Source organism: Hemicordylus capensis, chromosome 2 (genome assembly GCF_027244095.1).
Source record: "Hemicordylus capensis ecotype Gifberg chromosome 2, rHemCap1.1.pri, whole genome shotgun sequence".
Lineage (NCBI taxonomy): Eukaryota > Metazoa > Chordata > Lepidosauria > Squamata > Cordylidae > Hemicordylus > Hemicordylus capensis.
Genome location: NC_069658.1, coordinates 43634697 through 43651446, shown reverse-complemented (window position 1 = coordinate 43651446; position 16750 = coordinate 43634697). Strand labels below are relative to the sequence as shown.

At 40.5% G+C, this 16750-nt stretch overlaps 1 protein-coding gene across 10 annotated transcripts in view; it reads right to left on the bottom strand.

Moving 5' to 3' along the window:
- Window positions 1-16750, bottom strand: part of MAST4 (microtubule associated serine/threonine kinase family member 4) — a 443961-nt gene that overhangs the window by 306975 nt on the left and 120236 nt on the right. Inside the window, exons 1-2 of one of the 10 annotated variants that reach the window (XM_053288791.1) lie at window positions 5848-6521; window positions 2503-2645 (exon numbers count right to left, since the gene is read on the bottom strand). The exons of 8 other annotated variants lie outside the window; for them this stretch is intronic. In XM_053288791.1, coding sequence (XP_053144766.1) covers window positions 2503-2553 — 51 coding nt within the window. In that variant the 5' untranslated portion in view covers window positions 2554-2645; window positions 5848-6521. Of the gene's footprint in view, window positions 1-2502; window positions 2646-5847; window positions 6522-16750 lie in introns of those variants that run through there. One more of the 10 variants, XM_053288786.1, reaches the window with a different exon arrangement.

Genomic DNA, 16750 nt, shown 5'->3' with positions numbered 1-16750 from the left:
ACATTATGAGCATTTCGAGTTCATTCCATCAGAACAACCAGTTCAATCGTTCTGGGGCATTTGCGTTCCAAGCTTGGGACAGAATACAAATCCAGTCCCTATCCTGCTGCCCTCTCTCTCTCTCTCTCTCTCTCTCTCTCTCTCTCTCTCACACACACACACACACACACACACACATACACACACACACAGTGCCTATCAAGCTCAGTAGACAGACCAGTCATCCCTGCAATGACTTTACACAAAGTCAGAGTTGTTCTTACTAAGGCTTATTCTGTTTTAACACCACTCAGAGTATAGAGGAGTACTACTACTATAAGTACCGATATACTGCATTTCACCAGAAGTTCTTAACGCAGTTTATTTAAATCAATACAATAAGATGGCTCCCTCTCCCCAAAGGGCTCACAATCTTTATTTTTAAAAAACAAAAACCTCAAGATAGAACCAGCAACAGCCACTGGAGGGACACTGTGCTGGAGGTGGATAGGGGCAGTTGCTTTCCCCCTGCTATAATGTAAGAGAATCACCATTTCAAAAGGTGCCTTTTTGCTCAATCAGTAGGACTTCAGTGCAGAGGTACTCCTTAATAAGACACCAATCCTATCATTCAGTCATTGTGAAATCAGATTACCTTAGACACATGTTAACTCTGGTAATTAATGGCTAAGTATTTAAACAAATCACATTTTCCTTTGGGCTAAATACAAACACAATGATAGGATATATAGAATAATGCAACAAGGAAATCTGAACAGGAAGAAAATAACATCACACTTGAGCAAGTACTGAAGGCATAATGGGTGGGAGGAGTAGTTTTTCTCCTTCTTCCCAAAGGGACAACTGGCATTTGCTTGATTTTGATAAATTCTCAACTGTAAAGAAATGCAAGATAAAGATTCAATAAAGTTATGAAAAGTATATGAATGGTTTAAACTTATTTTGAAAACATGTTACAGAAGCAGACCTGTGTATATTATACTTTTATGTTTAAAGTTCATACTGAAAAACAGAAGTGTACAGTACTACAAAAAATGAAGTGGATTTTCTTTCGCTAAGCATGATATCTACTGAAAAATGTAAAAACTTATTTCTTGGAATGTTTTAAATTATCTTCTTTAAAAATTGATATTTCTAATAATAGTACACAAGATTTAACCCCAATCATCTGGAAGCCAGTTATTCAGGATGCATTAAAAAAAATCAGAGAGTCTTTATTCTGGAGTGTTATTCTGTCCAATGGCTCTAATGAAAACAAAGGAAATCATATATTTTTTTTAAGGCTCCAGAGAGTCTAAAAAGCCATTTTATCAAAATGCCTCAAATAGTTTATCAAGCAATGATCTTCTTTAGAGTGGTTTTGCTTGCATATGAAAATTATACTTCATAGCACTCATTAGAAAACATTTTTCACTAAGGGTATACAGCTTTACTTGTGAAGTTTAAAAATTCAGCACATTACAGATGTGCAAAACAATGGCTATAATATATAGCCTCTTTGTATTGCACTGAAACAATAGGAATGTATAGAAAACATGGGGAAGGAAGTTTAGTTAAAAATGAATGACCTAAGCAACATTCTTTCATTAACAATGGGGTATAACAATGAAGTTTAAAGGTGGTACTACATCCATCTTCAGTTGTGAACATTCTTCTTTATCCTTTACTTAAAATTCTTACATCTATTAATATGCAATATAAAACACTGAGTTGTGTGTTTTTTACTTCACATCTGTCAAAACAAATGGTTAAAAATTCTGTGGCATTCACATCCAAACAAAAGACACAACATGCCTGAACAGAACAATATAATCAGTTAGAAACCTTATTAAGTGATAAGACAAGTATTCTAAAGTTATCACTTTGACAGTGCTTTCAAAGATTACCAGAGTTTTTGTTCACATTCCCAGAAAATTAAGTCCCAATAGTCTAGTTTGCCCCTATCTTAACACAGAACACCATCAACCTATAAACTGAAAATATATCACACTGCATAACAATATGTGCTTTATTCCTTAAACAACTATTACAGTCAACTTCACAAGTTGCAAGAAAAGGAACCCAGTCCAATGTATGTTATTTAATACTCAAAAGTTATCTGCTGCTCACATTTGCTTGAATGCTAAATAGAGCCATGCTTGAATCTTTTTCAAAATGTCTTTATAGTGAGTTACACATATATACACTTCAACATATTGTTATTAAGCTTGACTGAATATCACACACTTGTAGATCTTCAGTGTCAACCTGTGTTAAAAATCAAACTTCTTTGCTTGATGAAACATTACTAGAAAGCATATTATTTCACATCCCCCAGGAAAAAGGAAGCAGACAGTTTTCTGACAAGGGATCTTGTGCCGTCTCTCTCATACTGTACTTGTGATATGACACCCAACACTTTAAAATTTTCCCCACATTTGTACACAATGCATGAATGCAAACAAAACTTTTACAACAGAATTGTTAACTGACAAAACACAACTTATTAACTATGTATCCTACCTGAAGCCCTCGCCTCCTCAGAATGCTGGACTCGTCCATTGCTTCCTTCATTCCTTTCACAATATAGCCATGCTGTACTACCTCAGACTTCGGCACACTTATTCAGATCCCAGCAGCTGCTAAACACTTACATCACAGTTTATCTGATTGGAGAGAAAAAGTCAGCTGACTTTGGCCAGTTATTCACTCAGCAACTTCTGAGCTCATGAATGCTTGCAGTACTGTGTTACAAAGCAGCAAGTGGGCTCCAGACACCTAGCACATTTATCTAGGCGGTAGTAGCTATTCGACAGAGGAAATCCTGTGAGAGCTCCGTTTCGCTCAAAAAACAATAACCCTAGCATCCTGTGCTAACAGCAAGCAGTTTTAAGCACGGACTATAGGTCAAGCCTTTGAGAGGAAGCTGTGAGGTCAAAGTGTTTGAGTAAATCAGAAATGACACCTCAGTGAAGAGAGAAGCTGATAGTAATCGTGAAAAACTGAAGCATAGCTGGTCACTCAAGCAGCACAACCAAGTCTGGCTCTCTTCGTTTCGATGACATCAAAGAAAACAAAATGCAGAACACAAGAGCTACACAGGCAGCTTTTCAGTCACCACTGACATTTCTTTTAACAACCTGAATGCCAATGTGTTCCACTTCCTAGGTAATAATCTCTTCCTAGAGACTCTGAAGCATTTCAAATATTAGCAAGGTTTGCAATTAATACTTAATAAAATCTGATAAAATACAATCATTAAATAGTTAACCTATGCAAAGGAGCGGAAGTAGTAGACAGAAATACCATTTTTTCCCATCATGCATAATTTCACAGTCTGTTTCCACTTGTTTACCCTGATCATTTTCATTTTATTCCAGTTCAAGACAGCAAGGAGGTGAATATTAAGTTTTTATTGCTTGCATAATGCCACAGCTACACTTCATCACAACAGATAATTTCTTATAATTCTCCTCCTTTGCTTTCAAATCTCTCTATTTCAACGGAGAAAACACTGGGGAGTAAATATCAAAGAAGGGAAAACATGAACCAACCTGCTGTCAGACCACGACCAAGTCTTTATCAGAGTTTATTATTTCTGAACAAACAAATTTCAAAAGGGAAAAAAGAGAAAGCTATTTGATTTGCCTTATCAGTACAGCTGAGGTTAACCCAATCATTGATTTTTTTGAAGCTGTCATCAGGCTATTAGGCTTGATATCAATTGATTAGACTGTGTCATTAAAAATTGCTTAGGGATTTAAGAATCTAACCACCAAGTAAATCGATTGCATTTTATGCTTCAAAATGAGCTCTGCATCTCTCTTTAGATTACAGCACAAACTCTGGTGAACACCTATTTAAATCCTCTCCAAGGGAGGATCTCTTGAAATATATTAATGACCTGTCATGAAGATTACTTTTCTCATAACCTTTCAACGGTTTCTTCATGGTATTTTCTTTATACAAGTGTTTATACTTGTGCTGGAAAAGGCAAGCACCTTTTCAGTCAAGAATGGCTACAACCAAAAGTTATAAATGTTTATGAAAATGTAACATGTGAGCATACGTAAGAGAAAAAGCACTACGAATATACACAAGTATACATTGGAGATACTGCACACCGAGATCCAAGTCAACACATCAAGGACACTTGGCCACAAATCAGCAAATACAAAATTAGTAAAGAAGACAAGAAACACTGTACAATTTATTTATTTATTCAATTTCTATACTGCCCTTCCAAAAATGGCTCGGGGTGGTTTACACAGAGAAATAACAAATAAATAACAATAACAAATCAATTAACATTGATTTATCTGCAGAGCAAAATACAGCCTAGTACAAGACGACTCGAGCAAGACTGTGTGCAAGAAAATCTGTAGAAACATTATCTTTTATCATTTCAGTACATGTGGTCTACCGAGTGGCTTACATAAAGCACAGCGCCCCACCAATAAAAAAACAGGGGGCGCACACTTGTTCCATGCCTCTCTAAACTGTGTACATGCTCCTAATAAGCTCACAGAGTCTCCATCGCCATTAACAATTGTGTCACTGCTGTAGCAACAAGCTTCCCATTGGGAATAATAATACTGCACCAATGATGTAATTCAATTAAAACAAAAAATCTCTGGTTTACAGGGATAGTTATGTGTGTGGCAGTTTCAAATGAATGGCAAAAAGTGAGCAAATTTGATGGTCCATGATTTTCACGCAATGAGGGCTATGAGACCTGATGTCCAGACTGAGATATTGTACTGGTCTACAAAATCATAAACGGGGATGGTTTATAGAAACGTTTTAGAATTTGACAACCTGTACCTCTAAGAACTCTGGTGAGAGCTGTAACCTCAGCAGGCAACAACTGCAACCCGTGCTATCTATCTATCTATCTATCTAATTCTCTAATGTGTACCCGTGGCGTTCCCATGTGTTTCCCCGCTGAGCCACTTAAGGTACGGGGAGGCACAATTTCTGCTGGCTGCCCACTCCATCAACAATCCCTTATAACACATTTCATACTATGCCCAAGGGCCCCCCAGCTGGAGGAGTGCTGGGGCTAAAGCATGGAAGAGACCACAAGAAAGCTCAGTTCTACAACTGGAACACTATTTTAAGTTATCTGGATCCAAGCCACTATCTGTAACAAATCTCATCAAGAGGTGGGTGTTTAAAGGTGCAGCAGGGAAATGCTTGACTAACAAGCAGAAGGTGGTTGGTTTGAATCCCTGCTGGTACTATAGCAGGCAGCAGCGATATAGGAAGATGCTGAAAGGCATTGTCTCATACTGCGCAGGAGGTGACAGTGGTAAACCCCTCCTGTATTCTACCAAAAAACCCCACAGGGCTCTGTGATCTCCAGGAGTCAAAATCAACATGACGGCACACTTTACTTTACTTCACATATCATGAAAAGTCAATCCATAATCACTGCATTAGAAAGGGAGCTATGACTGTGAATCATGTGTGGGATGGGAAGTAACCATGTGCGCCTTCAAAGTGAGAGCATCGTCCAGACTGTAGAAGTGTTATCCATCCACCTTAAAGCAATAGCAGCTCCAGGGTAGCAAACACATTCAAAAGCCACAACAGTGAGAAAGAAAAAGAGGAAGGTAGCTGTCAGCCCCATAAGAGGACAATGACACTGAAAAAGCTGCCCTCCTTTACCACTCTGCTCTACAGATGCAGCCCTATGGCCCTAGAAGAACTACTTTGGAAATGTTTATGGTGACAAGCAGGATAGAACATTCTACATAATTAAGATACTAGCTTAACCCGTACAGAGCATCTGCGAGCTAGTACTTGATTGCTCCCCTCATCCCCCACCACAGCCCCCCCTCACCTCAGAGATCTCTCCAGCCTCACCTGAACCACACTCCTCCTCCTCCATCCAGTTTCTTCCATCCCCCTCACCCCTCTTGGTCACTCTTCCATCTCTTTACTCCATCCCTCTCTTAGCCATGGATGCAGTGTTGCTAGTGCCTATTGGCCAAGCTGCAGCCCCCTTTCCCCAGAGAACTCCCCAGCTCACCCAAGCCCCGCTCCTCCCCACAGGAGCAGCAGCCATTGACCGGGCCCTTCCTCGCTGCCACCACTGCCATGGCCGCTCGTTCCTCTCAGGCCACTAACAGACTCATGCCCGTCCCTCGCCCTTCCTTCCTTGTTTCTCTCTTATCCTCCCTTCTTTTTTTCTCTCTCTCCTCCACTCACTCTTCTCCTCTGTCTTTCTTCCCCTCCCTTCTTTTTCTTTCCTTCTCTCTTTCTCTCTCTCCCTTCCTGAGTTCACAGATCTTGTTCATCTTGTTTCCTCATCTAATTCACACAACAGCAGCCCTGAAGGGACTCTTTCCTCCCTCACAACCCCTCTCTTCGCAGACCCCTGCCCGCTACCTATCTATCCATCCCTCTCCTCTACAATCAAGAACATCTTCTGACCAGTAACAGTTGCATTCCAACAGTAACAGTTGCATTCCAACAGTAACAGTTGCATTCCAACATCACAGGCTCCTCCCCCCTATCTGCATATGGAATCCCCACTGCCCAATCAGGTGTTTCTGTTCGTGAATTCTTGCGAGAGCTGCCCAAAATGAGATTAGTCACAGGTACGCCTTAGAGAATTAGAGAGAGAGAGGGAGGGAGGGAGGGACTATTCCTTCCAAGAGTATTATTCTTATCAAAACATGAAGACAACATCATATTTTTTCCAAGTGCCTTGCCTCAATCCACTAGGTATTACGTAGGGAAATGAGTGCTATTGAGAAATAGTTAGTCAGAAAGCATCACTGAGCCAAAAAGTGGAAACCACACAACAACATTACCTCAAAAGGAAGGATCCCAGTTGCTGCAGAATCGGCCGCTACACCTGTGGGGTAATTTCCCCCTACTACTCCTCCTCCCCTCAGCCTGCTCAGTTTCTGAAAAGCGTCAGTTCAGGTACACTGAACACACTCATGCTGACTCTGCTGCTGAGGAGAACACCACAGATCACCACCACAGCCTGCCATCTCAGGTAGGGACTACACATAGGACTCCAAGGAGCAAGGAAACAATCCTTCAGAAACTTCTCCTGGATACTGGGGACATTCAGTCTTGGTCAATGTCTCTCCCAATGGCTCCAGGAGCTCACTGGGTCTTTTAAGGAAAACTTAGACCATGATACATGGAAAACTGGAGGAGAGATACTACTCTGTTCCTTTTGTAGGGCTTGCTATGAAGCACAAAGGCATATAAAGAAGACAGAAACAAAAGACTACCCTGCATGAACATTTTCTTTTGGAACTAGAAATGAAGGGCAAATAGTAAAAATCCCACCAGAAACTCCACCATGCTTTGAGGTATACACAAGGATTTAGCAAGTGATTTAGACAATCATTTAGCAACTGAGCAAAGTGGCATTTTTTAAAGTGGTGGCTCTCATATTTTAACAGGTATTGTAACTGCCCCTATTCAATCCATTACAGCATCTCTCCAGTGACTGTGGCTGATGTGTTTCTTTTTAGAGACCAAGTGGAACAAGGAATTATTTTCTTATTTCTTTTGCTATGTAAGCCACTTTGAGAACTTTGCTGAAAAGCAAGAGACCACCACCTCCAAGACTTCAGAGAGAAAGTCCAGTATAGGTGCTGCTGATACTTAAGGCAGTTTGTCATCAACCATGGAATCAACTCGGATCTCATTCTTAAAGCATATGTCTAGATACATATTCATGCTCAATGAGTGCATTAAAAAAAACAGTGATTCAGGCATACCTTGAGAACTGTCTCCATGTCAACCTCTCTATCAGACACTGCAGACCTGTGGAATGCTCCAAGCCACCACAGACAATTACAAAAAGAAACCAAGTATACCCATCACTCATTCCTAACATCTCAACATTAGAGCAGTGTTTCTCAAACTTTTTGGAGTCAAGGACCGCTAAATTCTTTGTGCAGAGTTTCAAGGACCGCTACATTCTTCATGCGCAGTTTCCCGGACCAGCAGTTAGTAAAGGGGTTTCAAGTCTGTCTATCTATCAGACTTCTATACTGCCCCAAACTTGCATCTCTGGGCAGTTTAGAATGAAAATAATATAAGCATTAAAATAATTAAATTTGGAATCTTTTGCAAACATGGAATATTAGGGGTTCTTAACCTTGGGTCCCTCAGTTAAACTCCCATAACCCCCAACAACAATGGCATTTGGCCATTATGGCTGGGGATTATGGGAGTAGAAGTCCACCAACATCTGGGTACCCAAGGTTGAGAACCCCTGAATCTAAAAGCCTGGGTGAACAAATTTGTCTCCAGTATGTCTGGAGTGGAGGTGCTTGTGATTACTCAATGGAGAGGGGATGTTGGGCCATTAGAAAAATTCAAAAGCTACATGGGGCCAATGAAAACAATGTACAAGCAAGCCCCACTGATGCTTGCAACAGCGTTCCCTCTCAAGGCGCCTCGACCACAACAGGCAGCTGGGTTTCAATCAACCAACCTTTGGCTGCAAACAATGAGCATGCAAGAACCAGCAGCCCTTCAAGTGGCGCCCACTGCCATACTTTTTCCTCCATGCCCCCGCATCGCATACAGTTTGAAGCTGTAAAGATAGGGAATAAGATAGCTGTAGGAAGATCTCAGCAGCACGTGGAGGCAAGGCACAAGAAGGGTCCCACGCCTCCGTGATACTCTTCCTCTTCCGTGCCATGTGCAAAATTGAGGAAGTGAGTGCCTTGATTTCAGTTGGGGCGGGGTTGACTCCCAGCCAGGGACCGGCACTCAACCCTTCGGGGACCGGCAGCGGTCCAGGGACCGGTGGTTGAGAAACACTGCATTAGAGCATACACACACATTTGCATGTATGAAGTTTCAACGTTCAAGATCAAATTAAAGAATCTCAGATAGCAGGGCTGGAAATGACCTCTCAGTTTCTGGAAGCTGCTGCTGCCACCAAAAAGAGTGGACAGTGTTGAACCATTCATTTGACCCTGTATAAGGCAGCTTCTTTTAAAATGTTATGCTAAGGTACAAATAAGAAATACTAGCCGCTGACCCTTACCTGCCAAGCATCTATCTCTCTATCTCTATATATATTTCTCTAAGGCGTACCCATCGCTAATCCCATGCATGGCAGCTCTCATGAGAGTTTGCAAGGGAGCTGCCAGCAGGGGGAGAGGAAAGCACTAACGCCGGCAGACAGGCTTGCTGATGGGGGGGGGGAGAAAACGGCAGCGGAGGAGAAGAAAACGGTGGCAACAGCGGCAGAGAGTGGGTGGGTAATGAAAACAGTGGCAGGAGCTGAAAACAGAGGGGAAAATGAGAGGGAGGGGGAGAACTAGAGGTGCAGATGCTCTGCACCCAGCCCAGCTAGTTTCTTTTATTTATTTTTTTGTTCAATAAGGCACAATTGTGCAAGACTAACAAAAAAAATTAAAACAGAAACAGATATGATTACATATTTGAAAAAATCGTATTTGAAATAGAAAGCTATAGTGTTTCATTACTGATTGGTATTGCACTGGTTATCTTTGATAAGTAGTTAATTTAAAGTAAACATGTTTATCATACCCAAGTCATTAATTTTGACTTGGGTATAATAAAGTATGATGACTTATACCCAAGTAATTGAAAGGTGGCTTTGGTCCTTTCTTGGAGGAAGAGTCCAGATGGTGGTGCTGGGGGATTACTGCTCAGCTACTTGGCCATTGGCTTGTGGGGGCCTGGAGGGTTCAGTTTTGTCCCCTATGCTGTTCAATATCTACATGAAACCCCTGAGAGAGGTCATCTGGGGACTTTGACAGAGTTGTCAGAAATATGCAGATGAAACTCAGCTCTCTCATCACCTGATCCTAGAGAGGCAGTGGGTGGCCTGAATCGGGGGCTGGAGGCCATGATGGGCTGGATGTGGGCTAGTAAACAGATTTAATCCAGTCAAGCCAGAGATGCTGTTGGTCAGTAGGAGAGCCAATCAGGATGAAGGGATTCAGCTGGTTCTGGATGGGGTTGCACTCCCCTTGAAAGAGCGAGTTCACAGCTTGGGAGTACTGCTGGACCCGGCTCTACTTTTGGATGCTCAGGTCAAGGCAATGGCCAAAGGTCCTTTTGCACAGCTTCAGATAGTGCTCCAGCTGCATCCCTTTCTCGAGAAGGCAGAACTAGCCAGTTACCCACATTAGTCAGGTCACGGCTTGCTTACCATAACACGCTCTACGTGGGGCTGCCCTTGAAGAATATTCAGAAACTGCAGCTAGTGCAAAATGTGGCAGCTAGGATTTTATCCAGAACTGCCTGTTGAGATCATATTACACCCATTCTGAAAGAGCTGCACTGGCTACCAATTTGTTTGCGGGTCAAATTCCGGGTCAAATTGCTTTTGACCTTTAAAGTCCTTAACAGTTTGGGCCCTGGATATCTGAAACTCCACGCAAGGGCTTTTGCCAGCTTGACAAGATCATTGGAGGGCACTATGCGTACCACTAACAGGGAGAGAGGGTCAGCTGTCAAACACGCGGGACAGGGCCTCCTCAGTCATTTGCCCCCAGGCTTTGGAATACTCTCCCAGCTGGCATCCACTCCTCAGCTTTATCAGTTTTCAGAAAACAAGTAAAAATGTGGCTCTTCACTCAGGCTTTTACATGAGAGTACAGCTTTTACTGCTGCTGCGTGTTTGTTTTATATAGGTTTTTAAACTTTTAAATAGATATTTATATTCTGTATCTATACTTTTTGTATTTTAATTGTGCATTGTTTTAACTATTTTGTAAACCTCTTTGAGATATTTTAATGAAAAGCAGTATAGAAATTAAATAGATTTTTCTTTTCTTGCTTTCCAGTGCCTACCAAATATTACTCAGCAGCTAACATTCAAAAAGGGTTTGTATATTCTAATTGGTTAACATTTTACATAATTACCAATATCTGAACCTTAAACAACTAATTACACAAACAATTTTCAAATAGACTTAGGGTATGATGTATTTCAATCATATGTGATTAAAAAATCATCATCCTCTCGGAGAGGAGAGCTGGTCTTGTGGTAGCAAGCATGCCTTGCCCCCATAGCTAAGCAGGGTCTGCCCTCGTTGCATATGAATGGGAGACTTGATGTGTGAGCACTGCAAGATATTCCCCTCAGGGGATGAAGCCGCTCTGGGAAGAGCAGAAGGTTTCAAGTTCCCTCCCTGGCTTCTCCAAGATAGGGCTGAGAGAGATTCCTGCCTGCAACCTTGGAGAAGCCACTGCCAGTCTGTGAAGACAATACTGAGCTAGATAGACCAATGGTCTGGGTCAGTATATGGCAGTTTCCTATGTTCCTAATTTTATGTATCTTCTAAGGCAGACCTGCTCAACATTTGTCCCCCAGTTGTTTTTGGACTACAACTCCCAGAATCCCTAGCCACAGTGGCCAATAGCCAGGGATTATGGGAGTTGTAGGCCAACATCTGCAGGAGGGCAGAAGTTGAGTAGCCCTGTTCTAAGGTGATACAATGCCACTGCATTGCTGTCTTTTAGCTGTCCCATCCAACTAGAAACCTACAGGCAAAGAACTGACTGCATCAACATGGCTCTTCCTCTCCTGAGCTCTATATCTCCACCACCCATCGATTCCTCAAGTCCCTCTTTTTTTGGTCCACTGCTTTGTTTGTTCTAATTCCTTGAATCCTGTTGGCCAGAGGTCCTGGTACCAAGGCCTCCCCACAAAATACAGGCCTCCGACCTTAAGCACTGTAAGCACCCTTACATTCCCTCTCATTTGCTTTCCCCCTCAAATCCCCATATTTGAAGCTTTCTTCCTATATTCTCAGATTCTTTTTTTTCCCTTCTTTTTTTTGCTGTTTATTCCCTACTCTGAACCTTTTCCTTCAGTCATCTTGCTTTTGGGCTTCCAGCCTCTTTTCCCCCAGCTACCCACATCGTTACTCTTGCCACTAGAGTCTATCTGAGGATTAAATTCCACTGAAAGATAACTATATTTCATTTGATATTTCACCAAGCATTAGATTCATTATCAAATGCATACCTCTTCCATACCTGGCTTACACTTGTAACAGAATGAAATCGCAGAATGCACTGAACCACTGCAGGAAGGTATATTTTAAAATAATATTTTTTTAAGATCTCTTTTTAAAAAAATGTTCTCCCACCTTAACCTTCTGAAAATAGAAAACCAGCACAGCAGGTAATGGGCTGGGACAGAATTCCTTCTCTATTTGTTAGTTTTCTATCCTCAGGGAGTTTATTTGTTTATGGAAAGGATCTCAAAGCAGACCAGTCATTCCACCACTACAGTATACTGCCCCATGTGTAAATCCAGTCTATGCAGTCAAGCGAGGAATGCATTGTGTGAGGGGGTTGCTGCCTGAATGTAGGTCCACTAAGGGTCACTAATTGGGAGGGCTCTTCTTCCCTTGAGCAAAAGGGGGACGTACAGTATGCAGCTGTTGAAAATCCCTTTCCATGGAATTGTTGATTTAAGAGGATCCCATCTCTCAGCAGCAGTCATTGGTGTCAGATTCTTGAATCGGCTCTCTCTCAAAAAGATCTGCAGGAATTTTATGTGTGGGAGGGTGGAGTAGAAAGACAGAAGGGACATTCGGTAGTAGAGGTGAAAGGTACATTTCTTACCAAAGGCCATAGAAAAAGATAAAAATACAGGTTAGTATTTAGCCATTAACAAAGTCAACGATGAGGCTTATGACAATCATACCATCAAATCTAGTATGAAAAAGTATTGATTTCCTGTCAAAATGCATCACTTTGAGAAGAAGCACACATACATTAAAAAAATATATTACGCACTAGAGGCCAAAAAAAATTGTGGAGAAAAGTAAAAGGATGCTGAAAGAATAGCTCTGGGCAATCATATCTAGTGAGAAAGTGATAGATAAAATTACTATGTCTGCTATTTTGACCATGTGTGAAAAGTTTATTTTTTGAACTATAACATATAGATATAATAAAAATATAAAACTAAGTCTTAAGATTTAGTTTTAGTAAGTAAATTATTAAATTTAGATTTACTGAGTTTTGCCAATGTGTCAAATTTATCATTGAGAAGTACTGGGAGCTATTAAGGCATATTACAGAAGTACCACAATAGCAAAATAGGATGCTTATCTTTTTACAAGCATCATCAAGGCCATTTTAAAAAAAACAAAAAACCCACTATTTTAAAATTTCACTGAATTCTCAAAGTGGTTTACAGATATGTTAAATCTTCAGCCACTGCCAGATATTAACTGAAAGCCCTCTCTAGACTTGCCATAGCTGCTACCAGAAGCTAGAACAGGTCCCAATACAACATTTGACTATTTTTGTGGGTCTTCATAGTCCAGTGCAACATGGATCAAAGTAAAATGCTGTACCTTACCACCATGGCAAATATTCACATAAAGATTTCTCTAACCCAAAGCTGGTTACTCTAGGCCTCTGGTCTGCTTTTAACATACAAAATATGCTCTACCTGTGACAGCATAAGTAAAAACCATTTTCACAAGTACTTTTACTTAGCTGGCTTCTATGTCAACACTACCCATAACATTTTGAAAGTCAAGTGACATATCTCGTGTTTTTGCACTTAGTAATGGTTTCTTCTAGGCTGGAGAACAGAAGAAACACAGCAGGAGCACTCTGCCTTCTACTCAATGCTATGCCATGGGCAAGTACATGTCAGACACAAATTTGGGGGAGGAAACATTCAAGCAACCCTCACTTAAAATAGGAGGAGAACTGCTCCTTAAGTCGCTACCAGGCACCAATCATTTTCCAACAGAAGGGACATCCATCTGCACTGATAAAGAGGCTTGTGCCTGAGATTTGCCAGCTGTAAGGAGTAGCCAGGTTTCTACAGGAAGTGGTACCAGATCTAGTTCTCTCTCTGGCATCTCTGTGCAGAAGTGGATTCCCGTCCACTTTGTAAAGCTCAACAGGTACCTAAATATGCTGACTACTAACACTAGGCCTTGGTAAGAATCACTACATGTTACAGGGGATTCTCAAAGTAGTTTACAGATATGTTAAATCATCAGCCATTGCCAGATATTAACTGAAAATCCTCTCTAGACTTGCCATAGCTGCTGCCATGGGGTTGATGTTTTCAGCAGGTACCTCATGCCTAAGGTCAAGTGTGGTTCCAATATGAGACTCTGCTTGAGCACTACCTACTGGGCAACATCCAGGTTAGTCATGAGTACAGTTATTCTTTTTTGTTATGTGTTTTGTAAACCTTGTCACCCTGTATGAAAAACTATTTTAAAAGTCACATTAAATAAGTGGGACTTGGTCGTGACTAAATTATTCACAATGTTGCCGAATGATTACTAAATTGGTAATGTCATGATTGCTGCATAAGATTACAAAAGAGATATCTGAACATAAAAATTCACTTTACAGAAATCAAGTAAAGCTATTGAAGCACCCCCACGGCTTAATGGAATAGTTAAATGTCAGAAACCTGAGAAAAAGAATGAATGACAGGTAACATTTCACTAGCACAATTGGCAGGTCATTATTACAACACTATATAATAATGCAGTAGTTCTAGTATGAGGAAAAGAATTATTCAATTTCCCCCCTGACAAGTTATTATAGTCAATTTATTAACTGAAGTAAGACAATCTAGACAAGACTGAGGTGTTTTTGGTCAGCAGGAAAGCAGATCTGGAATTAGCTGTAAATCCTCTTTTGGATGGAGTCGAATCTCGCTTGAAGTATCAGGTTCACAGCTTAGAAATGCTTCAGTATTAGTGTTCCTGGATAGTCTGATAGTAACCAAGAGTGCTTTTGCATACTGTTGGCTAGCATGCCAAATGCTCCTTTCCTGAAGAAAACTGATGCGGCACTGTCACACATTCCCTTGGTCAAACCCAGGTTTGACTGCTGTAACAAACTCTATGAAAGGTTGTCTTTGCAAAATGTTCAGAAATGGCAGCTGGTGCAGAATATTGTAGTCAGTCTGGTGAGAGGGGTCCATTTCCAGTATTCCTAACCCAGTTCAATGTTCTGATTATAACCTTTAAATGAGATATTCAGGGGTATAACGTTTGCTCTGCATTTGGTTAATCTGAAACTAGAAGACTGCGTCAATATGCACTGCCTTAAAATGCACTGAACTAAATAATACAGTTCAGAATACCATTGAAGCTTCCTCTTTTATTGGTTCTTTTATCATCTTCAAAGCCCTAACTAGTTTGAGAATAGCATATTTAAAGGATCACTTGCTTCTTCAGAATCCTGCCCACCCAATGTGGTGTTCAAGAGAGACCCTGCTCTGCGTCCCATTGTCTTCAAGAAATGAGGTTGGTGGGATTATGTGGCAGGGCTTTCTTGGCTGCAACATCCAGATTGTGTAAACTCAGTGGTCCTGAGAAGCTTTTCGGGATCATTGGCCATTCAAGACTTGTTAAAGACCACTCTTTTTAGATACTCCTTCAGTATCAGTTAAGTAGTCCCAAAGAATTATGTTTAGTATTGATAACTGGCTGCTACTTAAGTTTTTTCCTACTGTTTGTTTTCATGGGGTCTGTTCATTCACTGATTATACAGAGCCAATTCAAATTTCAGTTTCCTATTTTACCTGTCTCGTGACTTATCAGAAATGCTACAAGAAACTTAATTGCTCTTCTGGATCTACAGGCAGCAGTCCTGAGTGCACTTGCTGGTTAAAATGGCAGAATGTGCCATATCATTCATTCTTAGCACCCGCCACCAGCAGTCCAGTCACCCAACCACAACTCTATTGCCATGTTTCTGAATCACTGCTTTTAAGACACACTAAAATTGTGTTTTGAAAAGTGCGGAGACCAAAATAAGAATGTTGCAAGGCATACACTAGAATAACAGAGTTGACTGTTCTTGAATAGGAAATTTAATTTATCCTTAAACAAGTGAATAGCCACTTTCCCCACTGCTACCACACTGTCTGTTTCAACTCTCAAAGTTGATTTTTAAAAAACCCTATTATATTTAATATCAATTACAGAACAGATCAATATGCGTGAGTAGCTTGTGAAGTTCTATCATCCAAAGCTTATTGTTTTGGTCTGTAGGGCTTTACAATATATACAGTTGTGTCTGAAACAATGTGGTACACACAACTTGCTCAGTGTTCTCATCTTTTTCTGTCGACTAGAGGGTTGAATTTCTGCCTGGCGTAATTAATTTTCCTTATATTACCCATCACAATCTCATAAAGAAAGAGTGACAGGAATCACAGTATTAAAATTTTACATTTGAAAAGAAAAACAATACATTGTGAATTGTATGTGTTATATTGTTTGGGACAGCTTAACAATGACATCCTCATATACATATGATATATACCAAACTGTCTCCATATATATCGGCTCATCAATCACAAAGAAGATGTTCTACTTTGGTTGCAGATGAACCAAATATTAGCAAATTTGTCTTGTTATGGTGAAAAAAATATTTTTCCCCTTGTTTAGGAGCAAAATATTTGGGGGGTACCTGACATAAATGCACTACTCACAAAAAGGATTTTTTCTATAAACAATATACAGTTAAAAGACATAATTGTTTTATCTCCATACCTAGTATTATTATACCATACCTATGAGCATAATGTTCATGTTCTACCAATAAAATATTTAACCTTAGACTTCATTCTACCGATGAAGTACCTACTGCAAATCCTACTCTCCTCCAGCTTGCTCCTAACATTTTATTTCTGGGAATCCTATCCAGTCTATATATTTTACCTAACTTCTCTTAGTTAGCTATTACATTTCCTGAGAGAAATACACCACTGTGGAATATCCAGACTAGTTACTAAGCA